The sequence below is a fragment of the Harpia harpyja genome, chromosome Z, assembly GCF_026419915.1.
Source record: "Harpia harpyja isolate bHarHar1 chromosome Z, bHarHar1 primary haplotype, whole genome shotgun sequence".
Classification (NCBI taxonomy): Eukaryota; Metazoa; Chordata; class Aves; order Accipitriformes; family Accipitridae; genus Harpia; species Harpia harpyja.
Genome location: NC_068969.1, coordinates 14,093,600 through 14,108,565, shown reverse-complemented (window position 1 = coordinate 14,108,565; position 14,966 = coordinate 14,093,600). Strand labels below are relative to the sequence as shown.

General features: G+C 44.3%; 1 protein-coding gene across 3 annotated transcripts in view; it reads right to left on the bottom strand.

Annotated features, from left to right (window-relative positions):
• The window catches only part of SETD5 (SET domain containing 5), a 71,031-nt gene that overhangs the window by 43,021 nt on the left and 13,044 nt on the right, over nucleotides 1–14,966 (bottom strand). For all 3 annotated transcript variants that reach the window (XR_008233538.1, XM_052777599.1, XM_052777598.1), the window contains exon 2: nucleotides 1,266–1,440. Coding sequence is in view for 2 of the 3 variants with exons in the window: in XM_052777599.1 (XP_052633559.1) it covers nucleotides 1,266–1,336 (71 nt within the window). In the remaining variant the exon portion in view is untranslated. The remainder of the gene's footprint in view (nucleotides 1–1,265; nucleotides 1,441–14,966) is intronic.

The window sequence follows — 14,966 nt, the reverse complement described above, 5'->3', positions numbered from 1 at the left end:
ATCTTGAAAAGTGAAGGATCATATACCCACTGCAGATGAGTGACTTACTAGATTCTGACTCCCTGTTTAGAAACATGTAAAAATATGGGCTTTAGGATGGAATGAAGCATCACGAAGAAGAATGCCTAGAATGGGGCCAGTGCCAAGACAGACAAAAAAGAGCATTAGCAGTCTTGCAGAGAGTGCAACTGTGTAGTCAAACTCTGTGCATAGTCAAAGCAGGGCAAGATGGAAGGGAAAAACAATGATTCATACCCTAGCCTACTGCTCTTACAGCTGAAAATTAATAGAGTCTGGAGCAATATCTGTTCTACACTAATCAATCTGACAAGCAGGTATTTGCACAGTAGGTACCTTTAAATAATACATGGGGGAAATCTGCTTCCAAAATGCCCTTTGTAAATTTTTTGTAGAGAGATGCTATAGTCTGTATTTCAAAGGATGCAGGAAAGCAGGAGGTAGAAGCACACAGAAATAACTTGAGCCCTCCCTCTCGCCCCCAACAAAAACATAGTACTCATCTGAGCTGACATCATTCTAACAAGGGTTTTAAGAAAAGATCACAATGCAATATTTTCTGGAGTTGAATGTTCCTGCCTCCTGCAGAAGCAGTCTTTTAAAAGAAATGGCAAGTCCCCTCCAACAGGCCTCAGAGACAGGACTGCAGTGAGAGCCCTGCACAGGGTCTTGTGGTGAGGACCCTGAAGGATTGCCCACTGAGGTGTGCTTCTTGGAACCTGCTCAGGGGCAGAAACAAAATAAAGGAGTCTACACAGGCTGATGCTGTCTCACACCTCTAGCCAAGCTCCAAAGGGGTCCAGAAATCAGTCATGTAAGATTGGTACTGAGTCTGAAGCAGTAGACTACTGAGAGGGAGGATCAGCACACTGATCCCTCATATGACATAGCTTTTGGGAAAGGAGCTGGCTTGTACCTTGCCAACATCAAGCAAGGGTACAGCAAATGCACAACTGTCTGCACTCGAGTATAGACTTACTAGCCAAGCTGACATAAAACTCATGGTTGAGTGCCTCGTACTGTTAGAATTCTCCTTTTCCCCATCTCTCGTGTCAAACTTACCAATCTCTGTAACACTGCATTTGTTAAACACTGAGAGTCTGTCTCTGCATTCATCTGTCACACAGCCAGTGGACCAGGACCCCCTTTCTCCCCAGTGGAGAAAGCACCAGCACCAATCCTGCAGCCCCACTCCAGGGCAGCCCTCTGACACCCTCCCCTCCTCTTCTCCATGGGGTAACACTCACTCCGATCCTGCAGCCATGTCGGAGTAGGACGTATCTGGTGTGGTGACTCCCAGAGGGATTGCAATGCTCATGACGCCCGTCGGGGATCACGGAGTCCAGAGGGCAGCGACTGGCCGCTCCGAGGGCGGAGAGGAGCCGCAGAGCCTCGGCCAACACGTCACGGACATGGGGAAACCTACCGGGGTAGAAACAAAGCATTGCATCTCTGTTACAGGATGAGCTCTCCCTGTATACCCCTAAAAAAGGCTTCCACAGCAAAAGAAAAGCAGAAATAGATTTCCATCAGTGACACGGCACATAATTTTTATTTCATTTTCTTATGTGGGGCCAGGGAAGAGGTAGATGGTAGTAGTTTGGTGAGGTTTTTTGGGTTTTTTTGTTTGGCTGGGGTTTTTGTTTGTTTGGTTGGTTTTTTTACAGTCTTGGACTGACATGCAATGAGCTGCTCGGCCATAAAGCCGATAATGATAGTTCCCCCCTCCCCCAACTAAACTTAGGACTAATTATCAGATAAGCAATCTATTAGCTTCTTCTGCATATAAGCAGCAGCTGTCACCTATCACCCACAGCCCTCCATCAGCATTTCCTAACTCCTTCCCTGAACAAGTTGCAGGCAAAGCCCCATCTGGGAGGACAATGAGACAGAGCCAAGGTGGACTGAGCTGAGACCTCTCACTTGAGATCAGCTTATATTTGCATTCACTGGGCCCACGGCACGGGCGAGTGTGACCGGCAGAGCGGCTATCCCCACGCCACCAACAGCCTCCCCTTGGCAAACAAGGCCCGTCCTGGATTCTACACCAATTACTCAGTCTGGCGATCCCTGACGCAGCGGGCCCTGACTTTCCGAAATCCCAGCTGACACCTCCCCGCGGCAGAGCCACGTCAGACGTCTGGGCGCTCGCGCATAGGCCGCTCCGATGAGAAACACGGCGGGGCCATTGGCTTGGTGCAGGGAATCAGGGTGAGTCACGGCGGCATCACCGGGCGCAGCCGCCGGCCGGCTGTGCTGGGGCCGGCAGGGAAGCCCGTGCCTGGGCTCCACCTTCCCTGCTGACCGCAGCATTTTGGTAAGGCAGCGAGCGAAATCGCCGATAAACACAAACTTCCAAGGGTCAGATGGCGGATAGAAGTAAAACAGGATCAGCTCCTCGTTATGTAAATAACCTCAATAACACAGATGTTCATAAAGGAGCTATTATTCTGTATGGCTCTGAAGAAAACCCCCATGATGCAGAGAAAGGCTGCATTTCCGCACATAGCAAAGGTAGCTCCAAAACCAACGAAAAACGGCAACAATTTAGCCACCCTCTTTGCACGTTGAACTTTTAAGGGCAGCCTTGAATAACTTTCCGCAGTCCTTCCCCCGGCTCTGGCAGCGCAGATGAGCCAGCCTGCCCTCGCAGCCGGCCGTCACATGCTCCCCGGCATCTCAGGGGCTCTGCCAGCAAACCCTCCTGGGCTACAGACAGGCTGCGAGCCAAGTTTTCCTGTGGGTAGTGAATTTCTCATAGGGAACTGCCTTTGGACACCATAGTCCAGCCATTGTTTAACACACAAAAACCCCCAGAAACACGAAAACACACACTCACTACAAGGGCAAATGAAGGAAGACAGGGAGAGTCAGAAAGTTTAAATGCCACGTACTATATTGCCTTTTCCTGTCTTAAAAGGCAGGCTGCTTCTCTTAGCACGAGGAAATATTTTCCTTCTTCAGTATAAATCCCTAAGAGAAATCCTTCTGATAGTATGACAGGCATACAGTGAATTACAGAAGTAGCACGTAAAGATTTCTAAGTGGTCTGTGGCAATTCCCTGTTATGCCCCAAAGCAATGGTCTTGCACGGAGGTGGGAGATGAAAAAGAAAACAGGTAGGACTAAGCTCACAAGCAGCTCAAACCCAAGACAGCCCAGGTGTCCTTGAGTGTGTTTTCTGGAAAAATAAAAAGAAAAAGAAAAGGACCTTTAGGAAGTGTCTCATTTACCCTTTCTCATGCTTGTAACAGAATTGTGATTTCTACAGATGAGACAAACTACTGCTAAAATACAGCTAAAAGCTACAGACAGCAATCCCTGCTTCAACCCAGTGTCACATAAAAGTCTGGCACAAGGTTAAAAGAAATAGGACAAGTTTCTCAGTGTCTGAAGCACCCTTCGCTTTTAAGGGACATAGAACCCCCCCCCCCCCAATCTTTTTAAACACTTGCTTAGATTTTTTTTTTTTTTTTCCTATTGATCTCTTGCCTTTGCCATGACCATACCCAGGAGGCAGCAGCCCAAGATTTCATCAGGACAAATTCCAGCCTCCTGCCTGCTCGTGACTCAGCAGAACAGGAGGATTTCAGGTGCGGCTTCTGGACTTGAGAGCCACAGGATATCTGGTCAGTCCTGGGATAACTGGGACAAGTTTTCAGCTTTCTCATAGAAAGCCCTCTTCCCATCAATGCTGTACAAACACTGTTGCACTGAAACGGTCTGGTAACTCCCACTTTTGGGAAAGAGATTACTGGAGAAACATGAAATACCAAACAGAAAGGTTAGACAAGGTGAGATCCAGTTCAGTTGCTTTTGTGTTGACCCAGCAGTACTTGCCCAACCATCACCCATGCTCAGATTTTGCTGTTTGTTGCTACTGTTTTATGTGTACTTTCAACTCTGACAATGTAACATTCAAAACGAATTGCTGAGACCAAGCTCAAGTGCTGTCCAAGACCGCATCACCTTCAGGCTAGATTACAGTCTGGTCTTCATGAAACTTGGCCTGGTAACACCCAAAACACTAGCCTGCACAGAAAAAACACGGGGGTTGAGGTCAAAATGTTCACCCATCGAACTGGCTAATTTCCTGTATATACAGTCCCCAAGCTCCTTCCTACCTCTCCTCCCCAAAATATAGAGCTGTACAGGAGAAAAAAGTCACACCAAGTTCTCTCCAGTGCCACTGGAAGAAGTTTTCCTAAAATTCAAAGTCTTAATACAAATCTGATGAGCTTCAGACCACAACACAAACCTATCTCCCTTATGATATAATTCTTGAAACAAATGGAAACAGGAATTTTGATGGCCTAACAGGTAAATAATACTTAGCTGGTTTTGGAAAGGCAGGATTTAAAGATGTATTTTTTTTTCCCACATTTGGCATCTACACGCCTGCCTCCTTAACCAGTCATATCAGTATAAAGACACCTGGTCTTCCCCAACATCATCAAAACAGCCCAGATGAGCATCCACCCGCACAGCCACCCCAGCATTGGGATCCCTGATTCTCACTCGGCACAGGTTACACACCAAGGGACTCGACCACCTTCAGACCAAAACCATAAGTGGTTGCCTTAGCTAAAATGTGAATATGCGCTATTCAATTATTTCAGGTAACATCCTGTATCGGCAGAAAGGACTGTAATAAATCTAAGGTGGCCAAGCAAAGGTTAGGCAACACCTGCTGTAACAGTGAATTTAATTTTCGAAACTCTGTTTAGGATGCAGCAGCTGCAGCGCTGCATTGGCTCACTTCCACAACCACTGCCGTCCATGTTACAAATAAAGTAGATGCAGAAAATTTCCTGCTGGAAACTCTTTTCATTACTTGTGGTGTTAAAAGTCAGTATTAAAAGGGACAATCAAGCATGGTCAGTTGAACAGCTCACTAGAGTTTCCTCCTTCAAGATGTAGTCATTCCCATTTTCACTGTTATCCCAGTCTCACAGACACCTCTGGGCACCCGTGGAGTGCAACACTTGGTGACAGCTCTACAAAATATTTGTGAGCACCATGAAAAAATCACCCCCAGACAAAAAAACCTGGGCACAGCCTCACAGACCACACATGTTACCTAAATTCAGATGCCCAGACTCCATCACCATTTGGTACTGCTCAGGTGACACTACACAATCTCAGGGGGGACAGAGCACTCCCCTTGCACCCTCCCATGGTCACAGACTCAAGGGTAAAGCAAGTTACCACAGAGGGAAAACAGAGAGATTCAGTCTGTTTCTCCACAACATCAGTGCACATCTATGAGTCTGTGTCTACAGAGGACTTGAAATATTTTAACATTGTGCATCCAGTAGTATCTCATGCATTGCTGAGAATGATAAGGTAACACTGGTACAAAACACACTGTGGACAAACTGAGAAAAGCCTTTTCTGATTATATACAACTTCAACGTGTTGCAGGGCAAGGAGGACAGGGAAATCCTTTCTGCCTGCACTGACAATGACCACTTATCATGTATCTCTTGTTCGCAGAGAGCAAAGGACAAACAAGCGCTTCCTTTACCACTCCCCACAACTCCAGCTACTGAAGTCCCAAAATTGAATGCAGAGCCAAGACTTTTGACAACCCAGGATTACGAGTGTCCAAATGATAACTGCTGTCCTCTTCTCCATGCTCAGCAACAGGCCTACAGGTCACCTATATAGGATGAGCTCCATATATAATGAATCGCACATCTTTAAGCTCCCAAGACATTACCAGTCACATCAAATTCAAAGCACGTTTTTCTCCTGCATCTCCCACTGCCACAGGCCAGAGCTGGTGGCAAACTGGAAATAGCAGCTCTGACATGCAGCCTTCCTTGGCATCCTTTCCATCAACCTCATCTGGGACAGAGCCAGCAAATTCTGACCAGTTCATACTTATGCTGTCATCTGCATCAGTAGCAAACTGCCCTGCAAGTGCAGCAGTACAAAAACCATTAGCAGGCTTACAGATCCTACTCATTCATCTTCTCCCCTAGAAATTTCAGAATAGCCAAAATCTATGGAACATCTAATGTAAACATGAAGTGCTTCAATTACCATACTGAAAAAATCCCGTCTCATCAGCCTGTGCCACCCAAATACGAGCGCCATCCACCCCAGTCCAGTCAAGCACTGCCCGTTCTTTCCAGCACACCCATAAAACTCATGTCAAGGGCAAATCCTCACAGAAGGGCAAGCACCTTTAATGCAGACAGAATCAGATCAAGAGTTTTTGTGTTTAAAACAGCTAGCTCCAAAAAAATGCATCAAATTCCCAGAATTTTAGACATGTTGTTCTATAAGGACACCTACACAGAGGCAGGGGCAGAGCAGACAAATCCTTAAGTCATTTAGCTCCAACTTATTCTGAAACATCCAGATTCCTAAAAGTACTTGAATTGTGCCTCAACCTACCAATACAAATGCTTAGCTCTGCTCTGAAAACAAGCTGGGTTCACTAAGCAGCAAGGAAACAACTGTGCCAGTTTTAAAAAATGAAATATTGACATGAGTATTTACTGTTATCTGTAGTACCATATATCATCTGCTAGCTGACTGACAAAGCAGGACAGCAATCCATCCGTCCATCCCGTGGGGTCTGGGAGAACTCAGTCCTAGTCTAGAACAGAAAGGATCAAACTAACAGGCAACACAAATATTCATTACTAGCTAGGTATGCATACTGTGATAACCAAATTATTGACAAATACAGTGCAACGGTTAAAGATTCATCTGTCTTACAGCTTTCTTAAGACTCTCTCCTGTTTTATACATAAGTAACTATATGCAAAAAGAAATGCTTGTACGTATACATTTGATTCAGAGTTCAACTTGCTCTCTGGCATCTGGAGAACCATGATAAAGCACCGACAAGCTCTTAGAACAAGAATAACAACATTTTAAAATTTAAGTATCAAAAAGCAACAACCCAGCAAGACCTGATCCTGCTCACCATGCTGTACAAGACCTGGAGTCAAGGATCAGGGAAAGACTGCTGCTTTTAGGACACAGGTGATTTCAAACAGCTTTTGGGCCTATGCATCAGTCAAGTTGTTCCATACAAGATATGAAATCATATTAACGATTCCCATTATTCTTAAAGTACTTTATGGAAGCACTGGAAACTACATCAACACATGTCTACAAATACACCTACTTAGCTAAAGTCAGCATGATAAAGCCATTAAGTGAAGGCTATGTAAGCCACATTTAAAACTGAGGTACAAGCAAGTTAAACTGATTTTGATAAAATTTGGTAAACAGCTGGAAACTAAAAATCTTTTGATTAAATTTACTTAAACTAGGTTTAAGCTATTTTAAGGCAATTTTCATCATGTCCATCCATGGGATTCCATCATTTTAGGTGATGAAGAAAACATCAATTATAGTTAGAATCCTCTGCAAACTACACCCTAGGGAACTACAAACGATGACAGTGAGCAACTGAAAGAAATTAAACCATCAAGCAGAAAAATTATGAAATGCATAGTCAAGTATTCTCAGCAACTGACCCAAGACTGCAGAGGTTACTCAGAAAAGCAAAAAGAATAACCTCAAAACTTTGCTGCTGCTTCAGCAGTCAAGTTACGCAAAACCTCTTTGTTTTGCAGAAAAAAAAAAAAATCCTGTGTTTTTCTTTTGGAATCACTAAGGATTTCAGGTATTATGCTAAGAAACAGAAGAGAAATTTAATAAGAGATAAAGGAAGAGCAGATAAGACTTTGCCTTCAGAAATACCTTCTACTGGACAATTCGACCACATTCTTTACAGTCCAATACACTCCGGAGATGGAGATGTCAGGCAAGGGTTTGTTTGGACTTTCTTAAAACATCTAATTTGCTGGGAAGCTTAATTTATATTGATTTGAAATTGGCTGAAGAGTCATACATAAGGATAATTCCATAAACAGACACATGCCAAATTAGAAAGGGGAAGCAAATTACAGAGTAGCAGTGATCCGTGGCAGACCAAATTATTCTGAGGTATGTTTATGGAGAGGTGGCAGGCAGGCACCAGGAAACTTGGCCTGTACCCCACACCGATGAGAAGGTACCTAGTTGCATTTGCATGGTCTGCACACACAGTCTGCTGAGCAGGACAGTGATAGAGATGATGTTTTAAAGGAATAACAACCTCAACATAAAGGGAAAAGGACTATCCCAACCAAGAACTTGGTATCAAAGTCCTCATAACTTTAAGGGCCATAAACACTGGAAATCTTCAAGAAAACTTCAGAAGACAATACTTTGAAAGTCTAGCCACCTATATGAAATGCTAACAACTTAGAAATGTTAATCATCAAAACAAAACTTAAAGAATAATGGTAATAGTGGAGAAATTAAGAAAAATCCCACAAACTCAGCAAGAATAATTGTTGGTCCCTTTCTACGTGATGTTTTACATTGCCTCTATCTCACAGCATAACAAGTCGCTGGCGAAGATGGCAAATTCTTCAAACACTGAAGCACTTAAAGAGATATTTTCAAAAATTAAAGTAAGTCGACCCCCTGAAAACACTTTTATTTTTGCAAATACTGTTTTCTATTCTTTACTGAAAGATATAAAGCAATACAGGAGAAAAAAAGAATTATACATAAGGCCCCAAGGAAATGATGACACAAAAATTACTTAAGTAAATGAAACAGGAAAGAGGAAAAACATCCCTCTTCCTTCAGTTCTACAAACTTTTGATTTGGGACATTCACAGGGGAAAACTATTCTGCAGCAAGGGGAAACACATCCTAATTGCTATGCTGGTTCTATACTGTGAGTTTGTCACTCTCTTTTCCCACGGGGTGAAGGAGAACAGTCAAATGTCTGTATGTCACAAAAATAAGAAAAGGCAAACAAAAAGGTTCAGAACTGATATTTTGAGATTAAGGACTTGACAACTAACCGCCAATGAATCCAGCTGTGGCAGCTGATGTTACTGCTGCAACTGTCCCCTCTAAGCCTTTGCCAAAACAGCTGGCAGGAAGGAAACCTTGCCATGTCTCATCAAGTGCAGTTGATGCCAAGAAGACTGGACTAAAAGCAGAAGCAGGTAACATACATATTCCCTTTTAGATACGGTTATAGGGGCAATAAGTTTCTGCAATGGGGCAGAGAGACAACTAGGAACAGCAATACTGGAAACACCACTGCTCAGTTTGCCACACCTTGTCAATATAAATCCTGTGTTTTCAGATTCAGTTTAAAAGGCCTCCCTACACCAGAAAATGGCTACGGTTAAAAATGAGACTCAAGATTTATTTAAATAATGTAAACAACATTGGTTTAATCCTAACAGACCAGAGTGTTTCCTTGTTCTAAATTTTGTTGCTTGTGAATTTACTTACATGAATGGTTGAACCTGTATAACTATTAAACTTTCCTAAGTAGACAAACCCTAAATTAAAAAGGTTGTCAGACCACCCCCCCCCCCCCAAAAAAAAAAGAAAAAGAAAAAAACACCTTTAGACCTCAAAATTGTGTTTTGAAGGTATTTCAGAGAAAAGCCTATACCACATGCAAGGTCAGAGGGAAACAGAGCAATAAAGGGCAATAACTAGGATCAAATCCAAACCCAGAGAATTACAGTTCCCATGAGAATCCAGACAGTCCAGAGTCATGGGAAGTCGCTGAATATAGAAGGGGAATCAGCAGAATTTACTGGCACAGATTAGCATCCCGAAGTTGCAACCAGTGGAAGGCTAACCACAAACAAGTTGCCAGGAGTAGGATTGCAACCTCCAGTCCTAGAACTGGAAAAAAGATTTCTCCATAATCCCACTAAATACTCTCTGCCTTGCAGGTCTGGCTGTACGTCCTTTACACATCTATTTAAGGCCCCCACGTGATGAAGGCTGCCTGTCTGGCCACTCCCAGCCAGGGCAAACAACCCAGCTCCAGAGGAGACTCCAGCAGCCGCTTCCAAGGCAGACGTTGCATCAGCCAGGTGTGCAGGAAGCGGCGGAGATAAAGCAGCTGTTGACGAAGGGGCTTTCGGATGGAGGCCACTTCAGGAATCCCGTGGAAAGGACGACAGGAAGGAGAGAGACGCTCCGCACACAGAACAAGCTTCATCGGCTTCAGAAAGCCTTTGTGCTGGGGCTCCGGACCTGGCCTTTCTCCCAGAGATGATGCAACACTGAGGAACAAGGTCTGTGCCAGAGAAAACTATTCACAGGCTATGCAGATGGCAACGCGGCCAAAGGCTCTCGGATCAAAACACGCCGGAGCCCATCCAGGCCCGCGAGCCCCCCCAGGGCCTCCTTTCGTGCTCCCCAGGATCCTCCATTTCACGTTGCCACCTTGCTCCTAGCACGACCATGGCTTCGGGCAGAATGAAGGACCTTACAATAGAGAGAAAGAAGTAAAAGGGGGTTTTAAAGTCCTGCAAAAATCACAGCATGCCCTCTGATCTGTTGGAGGGAAGAGACGGAGGAGAGACTGAGCTCAAAGCCTTAAATCTCCCAGACGGGGATCCTCCCGTCACTGCGGCTTGCCAGCACACGCCTGAGCTCCCCAAACACGTACGGCAGCTCTCTGCTCGCCGGCAGCCTCGGCCCCGCTCTCACACACCAGGAAACCACGCAGGGACAGCCCGGGCAGCCATGGCAACATCACACAGTGTGGCAATTATGGAGCCACAGCTCCTAAGCGAAGGTTCAGCCTTGCTTTCCATTACAGGACTCGTTTTGACCCTTTCCCCCCCGCCCAAACCATCACTGAGTGCCCTCCCAGCTCCAGCCTGGCCTCTGCGGTTTATGACCGGCGAGTTTTGCAGCCTTGCACCTGGGCTCGAGATCATGCAAATACATTTTTCTCTGCGTCGTAAGGAAGTTACTCCAGGCTTATGTAATGCTCTTGCACCGCGTCCCAACAAACACGGGTTTGTCCGACATGCCTCGAGTGCGAAACCGGGCTACAAAAACACCTGCAACCTGCACCACACACAGCAAGTCGGATCCATTTACTAATTGAGCTATGTAATCACTGTTAAGCATTACAATCTAGTGAATTTTACAGGGTTTCAGCAATCTTCCAGCACTGTGGCAGGTTTCAAAGCTCAGCCTGCTGCACTCCCCCACCACATGCCCTTCTCAGGGACGTACGTCTCTGTAGGAAACATCACTGACTGTGGCACTTGCCCAGGTGCCGGTGCCCAGTTGCACTCTTGGTCATTTAAGATGGTTCTGGGACCCCTAGAAAATTCACACATTTCCTGCAGATCTATTTTTCCCAGCACAAAACCTGTTAGAGAGCAGACAGAGTCAGTAGGACAGTGGTAGAGAGCAATCACGAAGCCCCAGAGGCAGCATATCAGCCAAATAAATGCCTTATTTCCGCTTCTGGGGCTTCCACCCACCTGACGATGCTGAATTATGTTCAAGAGATGTTCTTTATTGCGGTTCGCTTTTCTGGCTTACTTGCATCTCGTGTCATATTGTATTCTGGCACTGGCAAGATATGTGGTGATCCCAAAATGCAAGTAGTACCGACACAGCAGCATGACATGCCCTGGCTCTGCAAGTTGGATCCTCTGTGCACAGTGGATGTTCACCCAATTGCAATGTTACAGTAGTCAGATTTACAGAATAAGCCATCAGCCAATAATATATTGGACCATCAAGCTTTAAGGAACATAAATTTTAATAAGTTATTTTGATAAGTTTTTTTGTAAAACAAGATAATCAAAGACTTGCTCTTACAACCACAGAGATGAAGGTGTAATACTTATTCAGGAAGCTCCCAAATACCTGCTTCATAACTACTGGCAAGAAATGCAAAGCTCAGTGGTACAGACAGCACTGAGCGCCATGGTCACTTTTTTGACTAGCCCATTTTTTTGTTAACAAGATGAAAAGCGGATAATCCAGTTGAACACATTTTCAAAGTAAATGCAGATGACCAGAAGAAATCAGCAGTCAAAAACCTGCAACCAGTGACTAAGACAAAAGTCACTTAAACCACATTTATTTCTGGTGACTTGCAGATAAATTAGTAATTTCTTCCTTTGACAAGAGGTTCTCTGAGCGCACAACACTGTAACCAACCACCTTAACTGCTTGTGGGTGGTAACACAGGAGTACTGACATCAAACAGTTGGCCAAGAGTGCTCATTGTAGAGCTCACAGGAAAGCAATGCTGAGTGAGTGGTTCTGTAACACATCAATAATGAAATGCTATCTGCTACCACAACTGCTGGCTTTTTTGAATGTTGAATTATGAGCAGAATAATATATTGAGGACATTTTCATGATTATCACAAATGCAACTAAGCACAGGGATGAACCACACAATGAAACGAAGAGCTTGAAATGCAAAGGTTGCACCTGCTGAAGAGACTGACAACCCTCCACTGGCAGGTCATCTCCATCAGCCTCTCGATGCTGGGGAGAGGGGGATGATGACACAGCAGAGAGGGAAGGCAAGGAAGGGGGAAGATTTCTTTACTGCTAAGCCTTCACAACCTCTTTTGTGCGTAGCACTTTCTGCGAGTCGCTTCTGCAGGTTAAGACAGATAGGGCTGTCTGGACAAGGTGAGTAGCAGGGGTTGCTGCACTAGATCCCGAAGCTGGAGGCCTTTGCTTTACACTGTGTAGTGCCCCAACACATTTCTGCAGTTTGGCATCCCTTTAGCCCTATGCAAGGAAACTTGCAGTTGCTAGACAACCTCTTTCCCACCTCAGAAATACCTCAATTTATGTGACAAATCAATAGGCTCAACATTCAAAAAGCTACAGAGTTTTGAGCTGTCTCTTCTTCCTTAGGACACAGAAGCATTTCCTTACTGCACAGCTGCAGAGATGAGAGCGATGGGGCTCCTCCCTGGCCGGAGCTGGAGGAGGAGAGGAGAGGCAGGAATGCAGCCATGCAGGAGAAGAGGTGAGAGCAGCCCAGGTAGCTCCACGTCCTCCTCTGCGCAGACAAGGACGAGCATGCACACAGGCAGGACAACCAGGAGACCTCTACCTGCACCTGCACAAAGCAGCAGAGTTTGAAAGCTACCAGAAGGGAATTTAAGAGTTCTGCATGTCTGCAAAGGCATCTGGAACAAGGTAATCTATGGAAATACAGAAACTCAGCAGCCATTGAGGGAGTGATAGAATGGACAAACGCAAATAAAAAGTAGAAGCATGACCGGGAGCCATTACCAAACTGAGTCACTCAGATCCCCAGGTTAATTTACAAAGTGAGGGAGGAACAGAACTGCTGAAGTACTCTCATTTGGATGGCACGAAAACCAGCAAAGAAGTGCCATTAGAATACTGCTTCTGACAATTATTTAATAGTGTTTCAAACACGACTAAACTTTCCGACTAAGTCCAGTTAACTTGAGAGACAGAGAATATCCTACATTAATTTAAGAATGAAACCTACCAGGAGAGCTTGTGCTTACTTTGCCTCTCAGAGGAACTGTAATCATATTGCCATTGTGCAATTTTTTTAATAGTGTTTCTAAAAAAAGGATGAAAAAGATTTAGGGACTTCTGCTGCGGTCAACTGGAATTCAGAAATGCTCATCTGAATACAGTGAGTGTACACAGTTACATCAGGGCTTCTCTGTAGAGGCTTTCAGAAAGCCTTAACCATATCTTAAACATCTGAAGCAACGCAGTATGGGAAAGAACTGAGTTCCAACGATGCAAGCCACAAAGCATTAAATTTCAGAGTTCCCTTCACATCTTGCGTGTCTTATGCAAGGCAGTATTCTAGTAGCAGGTTAACTATTTCTCCTCTAAATTCATCTTAATTTCACGATGTTGGCTTTGTCTGCAAGTGCATGTATCTGAACTTGTGCCAAGGGATCATGGTACGCAACCTTTAAAGATTCTTAAACTCCAGTGTCAGGAAAGGATTATTATAATGTTTACAAAAAAAAAAAAAAATCACAATATATTTTCACTGGAAAGAAATGAGTTGGGCCTGTTTTAGAAGACCAAGATGAATGTTTGCTCCTTTCCCCTTCCCTGTAAACCATTCCAATGTTTAATTATTATCATTGCTAAGAAACTGTACTTCAAGATTGAATTTGTCTAACCTCAGTTGATATTGCTATGCCTTTGTCAGCAAATCTCACAAGTCCTTTTAGAGAAAGATCAAGTCCTCTCTCAATTGTCTTTTCAATAAGCTGAGTAAGTTGAGCTCCTTTAAGCCTCACATCATGAGGCTTATTTTCCAGTCCCTGGATCATTTCTGCAGCTGTCCTTTGAATTCTCTCCAAATACACTGGCATTCCTCTTGAAGCATGGAAACCAAAATTCAATTCCAGTATCAGTCTCAACATTGCTGTGTTTATAAGATTACTTTTGCTTCACATTCTTTTCCCCAACTTTTTTTTTTCTCCTCAATATGCCCAAGAATCACATTAACCCTTCTAAATAAAATACTGGCCCAAGTACAACATAGAGGCAACTAGCTGTAAAAACCTTAAAGCCCTTTGAGCTACTGCTTTCCAAAATGCTGTTTCACAATTTATAGGTGGGTTTGCAGTTTTGCTAACAAATGCATCACCTTCCAACTGGATGGATTCATATCTTTTGTTGAAACATGGCAAAACAATTCAGAGCTCCCTAAACATACTTTATTATCCCACTAGTGTCTCTCTGACAGAAGCTTTAGCAAATATTTTATGCTATCCAGATTAAAAGATTCTAAAGAGCAGTAAATTAAAAGCTGATTTCATCTCACAACCTTCTATAAAGCCAGGTGTGTCCTTTCCAAGTTACAATTCCAGATATTTTAGATCTCCACTGTTAATGCACTTTCTCCAGCACAACCATTTCTAGTGTCAGAGCACCCTGCCTTCTTCCTCCTAACACTTGCCCTCTCCAACCCAAAACAGGCATGCCCCCCACACCTCCTACACCCAGTCCAACTTCCACAGAACAATCCAGGCTGGAAGGGACCACTGAAGGTTAACTGACTGAAACCCCCTCCTCTCTCCAAAGCAGCACCAACTTGGATCAGG